At 38.7% G+C, this 21,090-nt stretch overlaps 1 protein-coding gene and 1 non-coding gene across 2 annotated transcripts in view; both read left to right on the top strand.

Moving 5' to 3' along the window:
* Positions 1–13,165: 13,165 nt before the first annotated feature.
* The window catches only part of CERT1 (ceramide transporter 1), a 101,190-nt gene continuing 93,265 nt past the window's right edge, over positions 13,166–21,090 (top strand). Inside the window, exons 1-2 of the mRNA XM_049768792.1 lie at positions 13,166–13,289; positions 18,259–18,393. Of these exons, the coding sequence (XP_049624749.1) occupies positions 13,194–13,289; positions 18,259–18,393 (231 nt within the window). The 5' untranslated portion in view covers positions 13,166–13,193. The remainder of the gene's footprint in view (positions 13,290–18,258; positions 18,394–21,090) is intronic.
* Positions 19,818–19,924, top strand: LOC126003056 (U6 spliceosomal RNA). Its single transcript, XR_007493600.1, has one exon. It is a non-coding gene; the product is annotated as a U6 spliceosomal RNA (small nuclear RNA).

Genomic DNA, 21,090 nt, shown 5'->3' with positions numbered 1-21,090 from the left:
AATAAATGATACTTCAAAAAGCTAGGATGAAATTTTGTTTTTCAATTCATTAATGATAATCATGCTAGTATTTTTTTCTTCTGAGCCTGTTAGCTGCAATTCCTAAATATTTCCTTCTATAATCAACTAAGACTTATTTTATCAAAAAATATTTACTTTAAATATGGACTTTAAATCTTTACTTGCTCTATAAAAATGTGGTTGTTAAAATATGTCTTCATATAACTATTTTTAGCTTTTCTGCATAGTAAAATACTGTGAAATAATCTATGGAAGATTATGCTATATCTTATTTTTATACTGCTATCAAGAAGTATTATACAAGGGGTATTAATGACTTAAATGATGACTAAGATAAACTGTCTATTGAGAAACTGCTGATACCATAGCAACATGTAAGTCTTATAATAATATTTTTCAGCTCACTTGATTAAGAGGATCTGAAATTACAGTAAAAGCAAAACAATGCAAGGGCTGCAGGAGAAAAACAGGAAGCAAAAGCCATTCACAAAATAACTATCATAAGGATCCTACTAATACATAGAAACTGCTCTTTCTTTATGAATCAAACCTATGAGTAAAATAATTTCTCAATACTAAAGAACAGATGTTAAAAATATCAAAAGTTTGGAAAACAGAAATAAAATGTATACACTCAAAAGAATGGACAGTACTATAACTGCTCATTCACTATAAATGTACCCCATGCACTTTTTTAGAAAACTGTTGTTTTAGGATCACATCTGGTAATGTTCAAAGACTACTCCTGGTGAATTGATTGAGGAACATTCCTGGTAGTACTCAGGGGTCTATGGAGAATATGATCAAATCCAGGTCTCCTGAATGCAAAGCATGAGCATTAGTTCTTTGAGCTATCTCCCAAAAATTTAGAGGTTTTTTTTTTCTTCTTCCTTTTTTTTTAGGCCACATCAGCAATGCTCCTGGCACTACACTCAGGAAACTCCTGGTAGTACTCAAAGAACCATCTGAGATGCTGGGGATTGAACTTGGGTCAGCAGCATGGAAGTACACTACCTGCTGTGCTATCACTCTTGCCCTGACTAGAGATTTTTTAAAATTATTATTAATGTAACCTATAAAGTACTACAAGTAAATTTATTCACAAACACAAGCTTTTAAATACCATAAAAACAAAAGATAATGGGATAGACTTTAAATTTTCCATAAGGTTTTAAATTTTATTCAGGAAAAAGTTATTTTGCTTGAAACATACATGGTTTGGCTCTCCTCCCTACAAGCAACAAAAATTATTATTGCAAAATGTAATTGCAATTATTGCAATAATTGCAATAAAAAATTGCAAAATCCTAAGTGTCTATATGCAGTATATGAAGGAATCAATGAGCACTCAATAGGTACAGACACCTATTGAGGGGTTAAAAGCTACACAGAAACAATAGTATTCAAAATGACTAAGCCTAGATATATGCAAAGTGACTTATGGTCCCCCCCAAGCCAGGGGCAATTTCTGAGCGCTTAGCATCAAATGGATGTGGCCCAAAACAAACAAACGAACAAACAAATATATATATATATATATATATATATTTGATGTTGATAAAAGCCTTAGTATAAGGTCTGATATTTATTCCTCAGCAACCAAGACATAAAAGTCTATCACAGAAATTGTGTGGATGGTAAATAATAGAACAAAGAAAAAGAAAGTAAAGAAGAGTAAGACTTACTAAACATCCAGCTATTTAACAGGATTACCTAACTCAGTGCAAGGAAAACAAAAATATGTGACTGGGACATAGAAAAGAGAGAACAAATTTATATTTGGAATGGAGATATAAATAGCCATCATGGGACAAAGGAAAACAAAGAGAAGAAGAGGTGTTCTTGGCATCTAATGCCTTGGAATAAAGAGATGGAAAATGGGATCAAAGTTCAAAAGTAACGGGTGTGGCTGGAGTGTTAGTATAGTGGGTAGGGCTAGGTAGGGCATTTACCTAGCAAGTGGCTAACCCAAGACTGACCCAGGTTCAAAGAACCTTGGCATCCCATAGAGTCCCCTGAAGCTGCCAGGAGCAATTTCTAAGCTCAGAGACAGGAGTAACCCCTGAGTTTTGCTGGGTGTGGCCCCCAAAACCAAAAACCAAAAACAAGAGTAATGGGTACTGGAGCCAGGGATAGTTCAAAGGACTGAAGTGATGTTTGCATATGGGAGGCCCTGAAAGGAACCCTGGTACCATATGTTTCCTTGACTCCACTAGGAATGGACTCTCAGTATCTCCAGGTATGTGGGTGGGATGGGGTGAAGGCTATCTGTTCTTTTGGGGGAGACTGATTCCACAGAGTTAACAGGCATAACATCAGCTTTTTTTTCTCTATTCTCATGAATTAAAACAAGATGGAAGGCATATTATGAAGGTTTCCTTGTGGCTTACTTTTTCTCCCAAATTCTTACTATTTCCCCCCATTCTGCGTTTCCTATCATTCCTACCAAAGATACAAGTGGAGATAAAAATAAGAGAAAATAGCAATATATAAGAATAATACATATTATATAAATAAAGAATAGTAATGGAGAGGAAGGAAAGGAATGAAGGCAAAGAAAGCAGTACATAAGTATGCAGGAAGAGGGAAATTCTTCCACTGTCTGGCTATGGGGATTATTCAGATATAAAGAATGCATATAGATTGGTCAAATATTAATTACAAGGCTACTTTTGTACTATTATTTAAAAAAAAAAAGAAAAACTTTTTTCCTGTAGTTGGGATTGAACTCAGGATGTTTCAACTCAATTGGTTGAGTTATACCCCTACCCTGACAGACTCTGTAAACTTCATTAATTGACTAGTACATCTGAGTTTCTTTTGGACATGAATAATTAATTTAGGGCAAGGGAGATAGTTTTATAGTTATATTTAGGGAGATAGTTCTGATAGTTCAGTGATCTTGGACACATGTGCTGCATGCAGGGGGCCTGTATTAGATTCCTGGTATAGCAATGCTCCCCCAGGTACAGCTGGGAACAATCCTTGAGCACTGAGCCAGGAGCAGCACTGCCAGGTGTGACTCCCAGAAACAAAAATCATTAATCTGGAGATGCCAGATATTGTTTACAGATAGATAAAATATAATACTACTTATACAAATACATTCATTTATATAGGAAATAATCTCAATATCCCTCATTCACTTGACACAGGTTTAGATTCCTTTTGTGAACACATCTGTAAAAAGATTTTATAATAACTTTGCACAAAACTACAAGATAAATGAGTCAATTTCTTGTAGCCTCTTTTATTTCTGAAACTAGTATTTACCACAGAAAAGGTCATAGGTACTATATTCACTTTTATATATAAATCTACTTTATTATACCCGTTCAATCATCAGTTTAGAAAGGCATATGGCATACTAACAAATAAGATACACATAATAATAATAAAAAGAGGTTGTTTACAGTTATAGTCTCTTAAGTTAGTACTTACTAAAAACACATTCAAAAGTATAGTTAATAATGATGAAGCATGACAGAATTCATAACCAGAAACTGTCTCAGTCTGAACTCAGTATGAGTCATCACAGAGGCAGAAATTCTTTCTACATAATTTTTTTTGGGGGGGGGGGTTGGGCCACATCCAGCAACGCTCAAAGGTTACTTCTGGCTCTGCACTCAGGAATTAACTCTGCAGGCTTGGGTGACCCAATGGGAAACCAGGGATAGAATCCAGGTGGCTGCCTGTAAGGCAAACTCTATAGCCTCTGTACCAATGCTCCAGCCCTGATTATTTTGTGTGTGGGGGTGGGGGGAGTGTTGGGCCATACCCAGTGGTGCTCAGGGGTTACTCCTGGCTCTGTGCTCAGAAATTATTGCTGGCTGGTTCATGGGGATTATATGGGAGGGGATACTGGGGATTAAACCTGGGTTTAATTGCATGCAAGGCAAATGCCCTATCTGCTGTGCTATCGCTTGGGCCCCCCCACATCGATTATTTATTATTTTAAGGCCACACACCAAGCAATTTTGGAAGAGACACACTTAGGGGAGTTGGCGGGAGACCCCTGGAAGTAGCCCCAGTGGTACTTGGAGGGCCATACTGTGCTAGAGATCCAATACAAGGGGCTGGCACATAGTAGGCATATGCTCAATAGAGCGAGTTATCTCCAGGCTCTTAGGTAAGTCTCATTCATATAGGCCTGTATATTAGGAGAGTATAACTGGATAGGTTAGTAGTCAAAAATAAAACAGGAAAAACATAGTTTGAAGAGGCAAGAAGTAAAGACTAATTGAAAATGGCTTAGGGACAGGCAGGGGGCTTTTAAATCTTTTAAAATTTTGAACTTAGTTTAGGAGAAATCTAGAATCTCACATATATACATATGCCATAAGGAGTGATCTATTAATTTATAGTACTTTCAGTGTGATATCAGTTTACATAACTTGATGGCAAGAGATGAACAAACAAGAATAAGCATTTCTTTTTTTATTCCTAATAGAAATTATTTTAACTAGAAAGACCTAGGGCAGTGGCCTACAGAGTTCAATCTGAAATCAGATTCACTAATCAGATTCACAGGATTATAGTATAATTCCTACTACTTTCAGATGGTAGAAATATAGTTTTACCTTAAAAAATAAACTTTTTAAAAGGCCAGAGCTTTAGCATAGTGGGGTAGGGCATTTGCTTTGCACCCAGCTGACCCAGGTTCAATCCCCAGCATCCCATATGATCCCCCGAGTCTGCCAAGAATAATTTCTGAGTGCAGAGCCAGGAGTAACTTCTGATCGCCCCGCTGGATGTGGCCCCAAAACAAAACAAAACAAAACAAAAGTAATTAATTCTTTTGGTTTTTGGGCCACACCCAGTGACACTCAGGGGTTATTCCTGGCTATGCACTCAAAAATTGCTCCTGGCTTGGGGACCACATGGGACTTCAGGGGATTGAACCTCGGTCTGCCCTTGGTTAGCATGTGCAAGGCAAGTGCCCTTATTGCTTGCACCACCACTCTGGCCCCAACAACAAAAAATTTTTTAAAAAAATAGTTTCACAGTTAAATGTGTATCTTTCTGTAATCATCTCTTTGAAAGCAGGAGCCTCAAAAATGATCTCCTTTCCTCAGACTATATTAATAACACCCACAGTAGACAACATGGTACTTTGCATAGTGCATCTTATAAAATTAACTGAAAGGTAATGTACAATACAGTTATCATCATTCTGAATACTTCTATGTAATGAGTACTAGGTATTAACAATAGAGATTATTTTTTAAGAGAATAACAAATTAAAATTTTTTACTCATGGTATTCACTCTTAGTGGCAGCAAAATATGTTTTGTTATCTCTCTCTAAACATTCATCAAGTACAATGTTGTTGATATGTTAAGAATTCATAATGTCATTTGTATGATAAAATTATTTTTGGGGGCTACATCCAGGCTGGTCTATAGCATCACCTGGAAACAATCCTCTACCAAGGAAGACTACACTGCTCAGACATTGTCCTGCTCAAAAGAGACTTCCATTAGCACTGAGAAGACTTAACAACAACAACGACCTGCTTACAGGACAGGGCTCCCTGCATTGCCCTTTGATTGTGAGATGAAACCAGAGGACGCTCCACATCCTGACTTCAATGTTGGATATACAGATTCCAGGATCTTTAATACAGAAGCTTGATACCAACAACAGAGACTGTGTGAAAAATAAAAGTGTGTTGGCACTACAGACAATGTCTTGGATTGGACGATCTAGCTTGCCTGGAGCCTAGAGTTGGTCTTGTGCCAGGAACCTTCAGGGGTCGGGTCTTTTTGTATTTAGGCCAAGGTTATTTCTTTCCATGTCCCTCATATTTTGGTGGGCCTATGCAAACAACAATTGCCACTCTAACACCATTTTTGCTGTGCTCCTTTGACTCTAATCCTTAAAAAGAACCCAGTTAAGATTTGAGGTTAACTTAAGCTAATATGCATGAATATGGAAATGTAAAAAAAATGCTATGCCTGTAATGTTTAAGGAGTTATGTAAGTTTTATGGCTTTAGATTGCCTTGTGTGCTGTTAAGAAATATTATAGTGTGTTACAATCTTAATGTTCTTTGGATGAAATTTCAAAGTTGGGATATCAGCAAGGGGACTTCTGAGAATTATGTTATGTATTGTCCTTCCACTGTAACTTTACCTTGTCCTCTTTCTTTGCATCCTTGTTCTCATAATTAAAAATAAAAAAAATCAAAAAAAATTATTTTTGGGGGAGACTTCACAAAAGATATCACAGAAATTCAAAGGATTGTCAAAGATTACTTTGAGAATTTTGATGTCACTAAATGAGAAATCCTAAAAGAAATGAATTACTTCCCTGGATTCCTATAATCTACCAAGGTTGTATAAAGATGATATTGAATACCTGAACCAACCTATCACTATTGAGAAAATTGAAATTATAATCAAATGTCTTCCCCAAAACAAAAGCCCAGTTCCAGATGAATTCACTAGTGAATTATTTTAAACCTTTTAAAAGGAACTATTGCTAATCTTTTCCAGATCTTCCAGGAAACTGAAAAGAAACATCCCCAAACAGTTTCTTTTTTTGGTTTTTGGTTTTTGGGTCACACCCGGCAGTGCTCAGGTCTTACTCTTGGCTCTATGCTCAGAAATCGCTCCTGGCAGGCTTGAGGGCCCATATGGGATGCCGGGATTCAAACCAGAGTCCTTCTGCATGGAAGGCAAATGCCTTAACTCCCTGCTATCTCTCCAGCCCCTCCCAGTTTCTAAGAAGCAAGCCTCATCTTGATACCAAAAGCAGAGACATCACCACCAAGAAAAAGAGAGAAAATAATCACATTTTGATATCTTTGATAAACTTAGATGTGAAGATCCTCAACAAAATACTAGTAAATAGAATTCAACAATTTCTCAAAAAAAGATCATATACCATGACCACATAGAGTTTACCCCAGGGATGAAAGGATGATCTAACATACACATCAATCAATGTAATACAGCATATCAATAAAATAAAAAACAAAACTCATAGCAATAAATGCAGAGAAAATGCCCATTCATGATAAAAACTCTCAAAAAAAGAGGAAGGGGGAGGGGCTGGAGCAGTGGCGCAGAGCAGTAAGGCATCTCTGCCTTGCCTGCGCTAGCCTAGGACAGACTGTGGTTCAATCCTCTGGCAGCCCATATCATCCCCCAATCCAGGAGCGATTTCTGAGAGCATAGCCACGAGTAACCCCTGAGCATCACTGGGTGTGGCCCTCAAAAAATAACTTAAAAAAAGAGGGAGGGGGAAAATTGAAGGTACTTTCCTTCATATAGTCAAAGGTAAACCATCAGCAAACATTAACTTCAACGGAGAAAAATGAAAAGTTTTTCCTCTAAGATCAGGCACAAACAAGGTTGCCCACTCTCACTTCTTCTATTTAATATAGTACTGCAAGTACTTGCCATAGAAATTAGGCAAGAAAAATATACAAAGGGCATCCAGATAGGAAAAAAAAATGTCAATTTCTTACTATTTATAGATGACCATACTTTATTTAGAAAATCCAATTCTACAAAGAAGTCCTAGAAAGAATAGATTTGTAAAGTGGCAGCCTACAAAATATGCAAAAATTCATGGCTTTCCAAATAATTCCAATAATGAGAATAAAGAGATATTTAAAAAGCAATTGCAATCACAATTTGCTTTAGAAAAATCAAGTACCTTAGAATCAGCCAAATTATAGAGGTGAAAGATCTATAAAAAAACAAACAAACAAAAACACCCCTACAAAACACTACTACTTCAAGAAATAAAAGAGTACAATGAAGAAATGGAAATATGTCCCCTGCTCATGGATTAGAATGATTAACATCATAAAATGGCAGTACTCCCCATAGCACTGAATAGATTCAATGCAATACCTATAAGGATAAGAATACCCATGACATTTTCCAAGAAATAAATGACACTTCTAAAATTTATATAGAAATATAAACCCCTCACTCCCACTTACAGCTAAAGCAATCCTTGGGAAAAAGATGGGAGGCAGGAAAGAAAAACACTGATACAAAAGGATGTGTGTACACCGCTATTCATCACAGTACTCAGGACAATAGCTGAGTTAGAGTCAACCTAGATGTCTTAACAACTGATTAGTAGATCATGAAAATGTGGTACATATATACAATGGAATACTACATAGCTGTAAGGAATGATGCAATAATGCAATTTGCTAGAACATGGATGGAACTGGAAGATATTATGTTAAATGAAGTAAGCCAGAATGAGGATAAATACAGAATGGTATCACTTCTACGTGGTATTTAGAATAACTGCATGAAGAAATGCAATTGTTTAAATGGGGTTGTCTAGAACTCTCTAGGCCCCAGAGTATAATGAGGTGAAGTTAAGAAATTGAGTGGATGGGCCGGAATGGTTGCACAAGTGGTATGGCATTTGCCTTGCATGTGCTAACCTAGGATGTACTGTGGTTAGATCCCCTGGCATCCCATATGGTCCCCCAAGCCAGGAGCAATATTTGAGCACATAGCCAGGAATAACCCTGAGTGTCACTGGGTGTAGCCCAAAATCCCCTCCCCCCCCAAAAAAAAAAACAAAAAGAAAAGAAATTGTGTGGAGGAGAAGAAACACAATATGAAAGAATAGGGGACAGAGTTCAATAGGTTGCAGGTGCATTGGTAGTATTAAAAAAGGACAAAACTAAAATAAATATTCAAGCCAGAGTCAACAACAATGAAATCACAAGACCAAACTTTACCAAAATTAAAAATGGACCTGCTATGCTGGCAGGCTGAAGGCAGTGGGTGGCTTGAGATGGACTGGAAATATTGGTGGAGGGATGTTGATACTGGTGGTGGAACTGGTTCAGAAACATTGTATGTCTACAACCCAACTATGAAAAACTTTGTAAATCATAATTCCAATCTCATTTTTTTAAATAGGGGAGGGTATCATTTTCCTCACTTTCAAACTACTACGAAGTGGTAGTAATTAAGATAGCATGGTATTAGAATAAGGATAAACCCTCAGATCAATGGACTAGAACTGAATATGCTGAGACAGACCCTCAGGTATATACCAGTTAATCTTTAATAAAGAAGCAAAAAATATAAAGTGGAACAATGGAAACTTCTTCAACAAGTGATAATGGGAAGATTGGTTGGCTACATGCAAAAAAATGAAACCAGACCTCTTTCTGATGCTGTGCAGAAAAGTCAAATCAACATAGATTAAATGCCTTGGTATCATACCTGAATCCATAAAGTAGAGGAAAACATAGGCAGAGCTCTCCATAACACTGAAAGTATAAAGACATCTTCAAGAATGAAACAACACTGACCAAGCAAGTAGAAGCAAAAATAAACAAAAAGGTCTACTACATTAAACTAAGAAGCTTCTGCAAAAGAATCAATGGCCAGGATACAAAAACATGCCACAAACTGGGAGAAATTATTGACCAAACACTCATCTGATAAGGAATTTATATCAAAGATATATAAAGCACTGGTAGAACTTTAAAAATCCAACCCCATCAAAAAATGTAGAGAAGAGATGAGCAGAAACTATTCCAAAAAAGGCATACAAATGACCAAAAGATACATGAAAAAATGCTCCACATCATTAATTATCAGAAAGATGCAAATCAATCAAAGATGCAATCAAAACAACGAGATATTCCATAAAGACTGTCACCAAGAAGAACAATAATAGTGCTGGAGTAAAGGCAGGTAGAAAGGGACTCTCATTCATTGCTGGAAGGAATGTAGACTGGTCCATCCTTTTTAGAAAACAATATGGACATTTCTCAAAACACTAGAAATTGAACTATTTTTTTGACCCAACAATATTGCTCTTAGGAATATACCAAGGGATCCAAAAACACAATGCAGAAAAGGCATGTACACTCCCACGTTTGTTCATTGAAGCACTATTCACAATAGCCAGAATCTGGAAATAATTCAAGTGCCTTGGGATAAGTGGGTAAAGAAATTGATACATGGAATACTACAGAGCCATTAGGAAAAATGGAAGTTGATTAAATCTACTTATACATGGATAAATATGAAGAGTATCATGCTGAATGGAATGAGATAGAGAGGGAAATGATCGCACCCATTTGCAGGACATAAAAATCATAGTATAAGAGCTAACACCCAAGGTAATAGAAACAAGGACCATGGTAGGATGCTCACCAAAAAGGGTCATGGGTGTGGGGGAATGCAGTTAGGACAGAAAAGGGATCATTATGACAATGATAGTTGGAAATGACTTCTGGACAACTGGGTGCTGAAAGGAAGTAAAGTGGTATGTATGATACCTTTTCAGTAGCAGTATTGAAAACAATGGTGCCTAAAAGGAAAAGGGGTAAAGACAAAAAAAGACAGAAAGAAAAGTGTCTGGAAAGAAGCAGCTGAGGGTAAGGGTAAAAGAAAAATTGGGGACACTGGATGTTGGAACATTGAATGACTGAAACTCAACCATCAACAACTTTTAACTCTGTATCTCACGGTGATTAAATTAAAAATAAAAAGCCACCCATTTTTCTTCAGAATGGCCTTACTCAGAAGACTATAATATAAATTTTATAAATTTTCAGATATAATAGCTTGATATCTCCATTTTTAAGTTCACAAAAGCGTGTTTCTTCTATAAATATCAAATTGTCATTGGTAATATTTTAGTTTGGAACAGCATTATAAAATATAAATAAACATGATTACGTACATTTACAGGGTAGCTGAAAAAACTGTTTAATTAAAAATGCATCTCTAACATAATAAATGTTATGAAGTACAACATATAATTTGTTATGGACTAAACTGTGTTCCTCCAAAAACTTGAAATTCTAACTTTCCAAAAGGATTCTAACTAGAGAAAAGGCCTATAAGGAAGTAATTAAAGCTAAGTAAGGTTAAGGCTATTAGGGTGGAGCCTGAATCTAAAAGATTCATATTCTTAGAGGAAGTAAAATGGGTTCAGAACTACTCAGTCTGTGACAATTTGCTATAGCATTCTAAGTGACTATTAAGGGCTCTTTATAGCATGATCAGGAAAAAAGATGGACAATGGTTTTCATTTCAACTTGAGACATCTATTGCTATTAGCAATATTGCTAATTGCTATTTGCTATTGCTAATAGCAACACCTGTTGCTATTAGGACTAGTTGCACTCCTCATTATTTTACTGATTAATACTAAAATCTCAAGTGCTGTTTCAATATTTTTGGTTTAATTTCTGTGTTTTGATAATGAGAGCAGAGATAAAGTCTTTGGTATCGTTGGTAGTTAGTGGGGATAAAAGTTAGAATTAAGGTGATGATGGAGGAGAGGGAAAGAAAAGAGGAACTGACAAAAATTCTAGTGGAATGAGCTCTGGCATCAGGACACTTAAGCTCAAAAAAGCATTTATGCTCTTAATAAAGATACATACTTTGGAAATTTATTTAATTTTATGTGGTTATTTCGTGGTCTGGAATATTTAAAGTAGAAATAATAAAAATTTAAAAAATCTAATGGGTTGAATAATGAAGTTGACATAAGAGTGGGTGGATATGTGAAAGTGAAGGGTATTTTCATCTAATCAATTCTACTTTGACAACAAAATGAGCCATTATAATTATTATTCAGCATATTCCCGCACTTTCTTTCACACAATAAACGTTTGTATTCCAAACTTTTTCATCTTTTAGGAAGATGTGAGTCTGAACAGATGGGTCAACCTTGATCTCAGAAAGATACTCCTTTTACAACGAGAAGGCTTACATTCTGATTTTATTATAAAAATCCTTCCATTAGTTAGTCGGATCTCCTCAAAATGACTTTGTACAAAATAAAAAACCCCAGATAGGAGAATGTGTCCCTCAAGAGTTAAGAAACACCATCCTCTTTTAAAGATGGGGGAAAAAAAAAAAACCCTTCGAAATAAAGGCAGAGAAAAATTCTACTCAATGAGACATTTCAAGAGAAAGGTTAACTCCCGCCTAGAAGACACACACACACACACACACACACACACACACACACACACACACACAAGATTTTGCATACACACACAAAATTTTGCGCACACAACACACACACGCACAGACATTTCAAGAGAAAGGTTAACTCCCGCCTAGAAGACACACACACACACACACACAACAAGATTCTGCATACACACACAAAATTTTGCGCACACAACACACATACACACAGACAGACATTTCAAGAGAAAGGTTAACTCCCGCCTAGAAGACACACACACACTAGAAGACACACACACTAGAAGACACACACACACACAGACCCACACACACACTAGAAGACACACACACAGACACACACAGACACACAGACACACACAGACACACACAGACACACACACACACACACACACACACATTTTGCCCGCGAGCCCAACCGCGGAAGTCAGCCCGGGCATCATCAGCCTTCCAGAACCTATGAAGTCATGCGCGGGTGGGTGAGGTTCGTCATAAACACTTGAGGCAGACCTACAAGGGGGGGGGGGGGGAAACCTTTACGCAAATCTGTCAGAGCAAGCCCACCCACCGCTAGAGAGAGAGTGTTTAGTACCCGAGGCGCGGGCGGGAGGCACTCACCGGTAGATCGCTTCAAACCCTGGAACTACAACTCCCAGAAGGCCGCGCGGCGGGCGGAGGCGCGTCTCCCCAGCATGCAACGCGGCGACGTCCCCGTCCCGCCCGCTTCGTCCTTCGCGCCTCCCACTTGGCCGGGCGGCGTCACTCGGGAGGCCCCGAGGTGAGCGGAGCGAGAGGCAGAAGAGGCGGGCGCGCTACGTCTGCTACGTCAGTCGCCGGGGAGGCGGGCGAGAGGGAGGGCGCTGGGCGGGGAGCCGAGGGCAGGGGAGGGGAGAGGGGAGGGGAGAGTAAATAGTGGGCCCGGCAGGAAGATGGCGGCGGCGGTGCTGGCGTGAGGGGACGCTTGGCAGCGGGCTCATTTCCTCTCCGCCCTTCTCCCTCCGCCTGCTGCAGGAGACCGAGGCCGGGTGACAGCTCGGGGGTCCCGGCGACGGCGGCTGACGGCTGGCGGGGCTGGCTCCCTTCGCCGCCCGCCCGCCCTCCCCGCACGCCGCGGAGTCAGGCGCCGCCGGAGCCGCACGGCGGACGCGCCTCGTCCCGCTCCCGCTCCCGCTCCCTGCTCCTTCGCCTCTCGCCGCGCCCGCCCCGGGCCCCGGCCGCCGCCTCCATGTCGGACAACCAGAGCTGGAACTCGTCGGGCTCCGAGGAGGACCCCGAGACGGAGTCGGGGCCCCCTGTGGAGCGCTGCGGGGTGCTCAGCAAGGTGAGCCAGGCGCACACACACGCACACGCACACACATGCACACGCACCCCGCCCCGGACTCACCTGCCGCCCGCGCCGCCCCACCTCACCCCACCCCACCCCAAGCCTCTGGAGGGCATGCCTTGGACCGTGGGGTGCGGCTGGGCCCGAGACACTGGCTGATTCACCGACTGGCCCACCCGCATTGGGGGGCTGCGGAATGGATCGGGGTGTGCCTAGGGTCAAGGACTCAGCCTCGGAGTGACTTGACTCCTGGGGTGAAGCGGGGAAGCGAGAGAAGGGGGTTGTGCACCCCCCTCTCTCCCGCTTGGCGATCCAGTTTGGGGAGCGCACCCGAGCTCTCCCCCCGGCTAGCAGCTGTCTGTCCCCCATTGAGGAATCCGGGTTGGGCCAGCGTAGTTTGTTTGCAAGACGACTAAGTATAGGAGCGGTGCGGAGGGGATGATGGACTTACTAGGCAAGGTTAGTTCCAAGATGCAGAATGGAGTTTAGGGGGGTGATTGGAAACCCCGTTCTGACCGAATTGAATTGGGGACTTGGGGCTGTCAGGTGAGAAGTAATGAGATCTGAGCGAGGAGGACTTTTTTCTACTTGGCCTCTCTCTCATCCTCTACCTAGCAAAGAGCTGGATAAACGTGTGGTCTGATATAATAAATAGCTATCGGAATTGGGAATGTGTCACCATCGAGACCGACTAAGTAGAACACTATTGAAGAAAAGTGTTCTTGAACACAGACAACCAGAGGTTGGGAAGGAAAATCTCATCTTTGGAAGGAGTTTTTAAAAAAAAATTTTAGACCTTAGTCTGGAGTTAGTCGTCGAGGCCTTTAAGGGGCAAGTTTTTCTTTACTCTTTGTGCTTGGTTGGGGCAGGAGGGGTGTTAGTAGTGGTGATGTTTTAGGATTTTTTGGGTTTCCTTTTTCTTTTTTCTCTATGAATAAAGCCCTTTGTCATTTTTTACTTCCTTCTTTTAAAAGAAGTTCTCGAGATAGCTTGAGCTAGCTGTTGGGAAAAGGAGCTCAGGCCAGTCCCTCAACAAGCTGGTCATAAGATACATGATCATGTGCTATTAAGAAATCACCCTGCTTCTGGTATACATTGGCCAAACATTTGGACATTGTTAGTGGACTTACTTCCTATTTAGGCTTCTATGAATGTTTCGGTGTTTCTTAAAGACTGCTGAGGAAGAGTTTAGGAAAAAGAGGAGTTCGTCAGAACTAAGATTGGCAAATTTTAAATTATTTGCAAAACAGAAAATCATAGTGTGCAGATAATTGTAGTCATTATTGGAATTTCAGTGAGAGATTTACAGTAAAGTGAGGCTCCTAAATTTAGAAAATTTGGAATTTATATAGTACACGTCGTGTAATAAATAGGTATGCACTTCCAAATGGATTTTTATTAGTGGTTCTGATAAGTTTTAACAACTTTTCTCATTAGTTGAGAAGAATTCAGAATCTATATTGTGATGATCTTAAGTATTTTACCGAACAAGATGTACTTTTTGACCATCACATTTGGGGAAGGTTTTGACCAGTGGTCTGACTAGTAACCAAGTATATAACAGTGGAAATAGTGTAGTAGGCATGACAGGAAAATGGCAAACTATCTTTTTGTTATTTAAATGCTTAGAAATAAATAGAATTTTGGTGCATATGTAAACTATCCCTAAAATATATCAATGGTTGTATATGTTTCCTGGGAACTTGTTCAGTAGTGCTTTTTGTATGAGTACATATAGTGTATATGATATATGATTATACATTAGTTTTTGGTTTGGGGGCCATACTGAGCAGTGCCCAGTACTGGTTCTGTGCTCAGGAGTCACTCCTGGCACTCTTGGGGGACAATATGGGGTGCTGGGGATCTGTCTCAGGTCAGCCCCTCACAGGGGCAGTTCCCATTGTACTATATCTCTGGCTCCTATCTTATTTTTGATATAGACCTGTTGAGTGAAAAAAATTGTTTTCAGCCTGACCCAACAGTTCTTAGGAGTTATTTCTGTCAGTACCATGGGATCTTATATGCCAAACTCTTGCCCTGTTGACTGAAATTCTATCCATCCTTAGAATCCATCTCAAATACTATCCTTTCCAAGAAGCCTATTATTTGCCCAGCTATTCTAGATCCTTCTTCCCTTGAATTCTACACCCATTTTATTTGCATTGCTTCTAAATGTTCTAGATATTTTCAATTTTTCTTTCTTACTCCTTTCTTTCAATTTAGAATACCGTTAATAAAAGGATTTCGTGCATAAATGTTCTTAACTCCACAACCTCACCAGATGTCTGCTTCCCTCCACCATTGTTTCAGGGTCCCCTCTAAAACATCCCCTATGTTGTTCTCACAGGTTTTTTTTTTTTTTCCTTGAGTTTATGCTAGCTAGACATGGGAAGTAGGGAATCTTTGATTCTCGCACAATGTCTAGCATCTCGCCTTACCTCTATTTGTTAAAAGGAAAGAAGGGAGGTTATTTTCCAAGGAAACAGCAAACACCTGCCTTTTGGGTGTGATAATCGTGACCAACAGGTTCTGCAGTGTCAGGATTTGTTAATTTTATAAAAAAAATAATATAAAATTATGAGCACACAATTATTGTGCTTCTCTTTAGTTATTTTGAAAGGAATCTATTCTAGTGAGCTGTGCTGAATATTAAGCTTCATTTATTATGTGTAATTCTACCTCCACCTTAGAAAATAATATGTGCCTGGCAGTGTTCTAAGACTATTCTTGTTTAATCTCAACAACTCTAGGAGGTAAAGTTTGACAAAGAAATAAATACAGAATGGATAAGTAACTTGACCACAATCACATGGTCTCAAGCTTTCAGAGGGTAAGTAATTGGAAGTGAGGTAGCATTAAGCCATGCCAGTCTAAACAGTTTGTATTACAGGCAGTTTGGATGTGTATATGTAGGTTTTGGAGCTGGAGATTGAGGAAGATTTATATGTAAGAAAAGCAAATAAGCTTAAATAGTAAATAATAAGGAAGTAAAGAGCATTGCTTTATAAAGACTGAATAAGCAATCAGATGTTGGGTATTTCCTTTGAACATGGTAGGGTGTGTATATATATATATATATGTATATGTATATGTATATATATAATAGTACTTAGCCATTCAAATAACATACACGCTGAAACTCAAAAAAGTTCAATAACTTGTCAAAACTCACATCCGTATTAGTAGTGGAGTCTCGTTGATCTTGTTTTTCTGTTCTGTTCATATAATATGCTTCTGCCAGATTTGGAGTATAAATTACTGCAGAAATAGTATAATAAAGGCAGTGGGAGGTGAATTTAGTTTTTTGTTGATTTTGGGGGTGAGTTTGTTTTTTTTTTAATAGAATCTAGTACATCATGCATATAAGACAAGTTCTACACTACTGAGATATATCCCTAGCCTAATGTGTCCCATTGTGTACATCTACATCATTATTTCAAGTCTGTGTCAATATGATGTTAACACATGGGAAGTTTGGAATAAGGAAATGATGATTAGGAAGAGCTCTCAGGGAGGGATTGTAATGAGGGAGCTTAGAAGATTTAAGAGCAGAACCATTTCAAACATGCTGAACTAGGGATTTGCAAAGGAAAGATTTCTCAATGGATAAGGAGTCTGAGCCAAAGCAGTATATTTTTAAAACTCCATTTGATTTCATTTTTGGCAGATATTTAAACTCTTGGAGCATAAAAATAAGCATAATCAAGAATTCCTATCGAGGTTACATTTCTGCCTTTGCAGGTTTATTGATTGTGATCTTTAGTATGCAGCAGTACTTGAGTAACTCAAAAACCATTTATAGATACTGGGCACGTCATCCAACTCTGTTTCTTAAAACAAGTTTTATGTTTGTATATAATAAATTAGGTTTGATCTTTAGAGAAATTTGGGAAAATGAATTATTTTAATGGGGGGGTGTTGGTTTTATTTTGGGGGCTCCATTTATTGGTATTCAGGGGTTACTCTTGACTCTGTACTCAGAAATCACTCCTGGCAGGCTCAGGGACCAAATGGGATGCAGGGTCCAAACCCTGGTCCACTGCATGCAAGGCAAGTGCCTTACTAGCTGCAGTACAGCTATGCCTTATTTTAAATTTGTAGCATTGAATTCTATGGAGAAAATAAAAGGTTGGCATACAAATTCTGAATATTTGATGATGTAGGGACTGGAGTGATTGTGTAGCAGATAGGTTTTTGCCTTGTATGCTTGTGGCCAACCAAAGTTCAATTCCTGGTACACCATATGATTGCCCAAGTGTGGCCCTAAAACAAAAATACCTAAATAAATATTGATGATTCAGTATTTTTTACTTAGTATATTTACTAAAATGCATCTGGTAATTCTACGTAGTTGTTGTAACAAGCATCAAATTTTCAGGTAAGAATACTTTCCAATGGAAATACAATACAGACCATATATCCAGGGGCTGGTGAGGTGGCGCTAGAGGTAAGATATCTGCAAGCGCTAGCCAAGGAAGGACCACGGTTCGATCCCCCGGCGTCCCACATTGTACCCCTAAGCCAGGGACAATTTCTGAGCGCTTAGCCAGGAGTAACCCCTGAGCATCAAACTGGTGTGCCCCCCCCCCCCAAAAAAAAAGAAAAAAGAAACTATATCCAATAGTATATTTTATTCTGTTAAATAAGGGAGTGGCTAAAACATTTTGAAAAAAATGACATGAGTGCTGAACAAGGGAGGTTAAAGGGACAAAAAGCTTTAAAGTAAAATATACTTTGGTTTTAGTCTTCAGATGTTAAAAGCAAATTTTATCCACTTTTGTAAGAAAGAATTACTGAAAATTATATAATTTAGAGAATTTTTCATTTTGATTTTCTATTTTTACTGTTTAATTAGAAATGTTAATGTTTTGATTTTAAAATTGGATTTTTTACTTTATAAAATTTGAGTTTTTGAAATATTGATTAATATTTCCATTTTCTTCCCCCATTTCTTTCTCACCTCCAGTGGACAAACTACATTCATGGGTGGCAGGATCGTTGGGTAGTTTTGAAAAACAATACTTTGAGTTACTACAAATCTGAAGACGAGACAGAGTATGGTTGCAGAGGTTCCATTTGTCTTAGCAAGGCTGTCATCACGGTAAGTTCTTATTCCTCTTCATCTTAAGCAAATATTTATTGTTCATCAGCTATATACCAATAATTTGTCCTTGGCCTTTGGGACACATTTGTAAGCAAAATAAAATGCTTTTCACTGTTGATATCATTGGAGGGCATTTTTTCTGGGCACTGTCCATGATGTATAAGGTCTCTTTCCACACTCTTAAGAGATTAAGCTAGACCTCAAGATGTGCCTACATATTCCTACAGCTTCTCAGAATCCCCTGGACCAGGACTAAGGAGACAAACTATGCAGGAAACAATGAAAAAAAGAAATTCTGATTTGTAGAACATAGTAGTTTTTTTTCCATATAGATTATATTAGAGTGTTTACTGCTGGATGCTTTATATAGTATATAACCTATAAGATAAAACATGTAATATAAATTAAGATTATTTTCGATCTAGTTGGTATGATACCTTTTAATATAGTCTTTAGAAAAAATGTTAGAAGAATAAAATGTTAGCAAAAACAGATGGTAACCTATCTGAAATGGGGAAAGTTTTAAAATTTTAACTTAAAAAGATTCATTTGCCAACTTCTTTTTTTTTTGGGTGGGGGGCACACTCAGTGACGCTCAGGAGTTACTCCACAATATCTAAGAAGTATCTTTTTTTCCACCAGAAGCAGGAAAAAATTTTATATAGAGAGTGCTACTTAAAAACAAGCTACTCTCATTTCTTTAATTTTGTAAATGATGAGGTGTTATTGTGCCTGAATATAGTTTCAGTGTTAACTATTACTTGAAAACATTCATGAATTCCTAAACATGATTCGTAACATAACAATGATTTAACTCATAGTTTCAATTTTTGGCAAGTTTTCAATGGGCACTTGGCCTCTCCTAATGATATTCATTCTGGCTCAATGTGAGGACTGAGGATGATGTGCTGCCTACATGCTGCAATCAATATCAGGGATCACCAGACCTGTTTAGCAATTCATGACATTCTCCAGAGCTGTACTTAGTGATGCTTTGGTCCATACTATGCCAGAAATCAAACCAGGGTTTGATTGATCGAGGCTCATACTTTGCATGTACCTCTGACCCTAGTTCTATTTCCCTTGATTTTCAAATTTTTAAATTTACAAATGATGCTGATATGACAGGCATTGTAGAAACCCTACTTTGAAGTTTTTAATTTTGATGTTTTACTTGACTAGCGATGTACACTGCTGAGCAGTGGCAGTGAACTACAGCCCTCAGCCAGCCACATGATTGTGAGGGTAAACATCTATTCTCTTTCTCACTGACCATACAGTATTTACAGTATTCTACAAATTGGATGGTGTATTCCATACTTGATTATAAAATAGGCTTTGTCTAATAGAGTGTTTAAATATATTGAGGATTATTCTTGTGTAGCTTATCCATAATGTGTGATAACAAGTTTAAAAAAATTGTGCTCGCTTCGGCAGCACATATACTAAAATTGGAACGATACAGAGAAGATTAGCATGGCCCCTGCGCAAGGATGACACGCAAATTCGTGAAGCGTTCCATATTTAAAAAAAAAAAATTGGCATAAATAGACTTGGGAACAGTTTACTTTTTAAACAGCTAGTAGGTTTGGAGTAACCAAAAGTAGCATACTAGTAGAGAGTTGTTCAGTCATTCATAAGTAGAAATGGAAAAACAAATCAAAACACCTGGAAATTAGCTTGCTACTGAACAATCAGTGAGTCAGAAAGGAAATTAAGAGATTCCTAGAAACAAATGAGAATGAGGACAATGACCTCCCAGAACTTGTGGGACCCAGCAAAAACAGTGTTAAGAGGTATGGTCATAGCCATGCAAGTATTCATCAGGATGAAAGAAACAGCTTATAAATAACTTGAAAACACAACTTAAACTAGAAAATTGCCAACAAAAAGATCCCAAAGCAGACTGGAAAAAAGGCAATAAAACTTAACAGCAGAAGTTAATGAACTGGAATTCCCCCCAAAATCTAAACAGTCAAAGAAATCAGAGCTACTACTTTGAAAAAGTAAAATGATCGAAAAGCACTAGCAAGATTCATAAATAAACCAAATCAGAAATGAAAGGGGGAATGTTATAACTTACTACAGAAATATATCTTACCAGAGATAACTTTGAAAATTATGCCATGAAACAATAGAACATAGAAGAAATGGATAAATTCTTAGTCCTATAACTTACCAAGGCTGAATCTCGAATATTTGGATTGGGAGCTGAGAGAAAGCAAAGCAGTAGGTCATTTGCCTTGTACCTGCTGACCTAGGGCAGACGTGGGTTCGATTCCCAGCATTTCATATGGTCCTCCATGCCTGCCAGGAATGACTTCTGTTTTTTTGTTTGTTTGTTTTGTTTTTGTTTTTTGGGTCACACCGGGCAGCACTCAGGGGTTACTCCTGGCTCTACGCTCAGAAATTGTTCCTGGCAGGCTTGGGGGACCATATGGGATAATGGGATTCAAACCACCATCCTTCTGCATGCAAGGCAAACACAGAGCCAGGAGTAACCCCTGAGTGCTGCTGTGTGTGGCCCATATATGGATCACCTAAACAGATCTAATACCTTTTTTTTTTTGGGTCACACCCAGCAGCACTCAGGAGTTACTCCTGCCTCTGTGTTCTAAAGTCGCTCCTGGCAGGCTTGGGGGACCATATGGGATGTTAGGATTCGAACTGGGGTTCGTAATAATTGGCCATGTG

Source organism: Suncus etruscus, chromosome 2 (genome assembly GCF_024139225.1).
Source record: "Suncus etruscus isolate mSunEtr1 chromosome 2, mSunEtr1.pri.cur, whole genome shotgun sequence".
Taxonomy (NCBI): domain Eukaryota; kingdom Metazoa; phylum Chordata; class Mammalia; order Eulipotyphla; family Soricidae; genus Suncus; species Suncus etruscus.
This window is presented reverse-complemented; position numbering and strand designations above follow the sequence as displayed.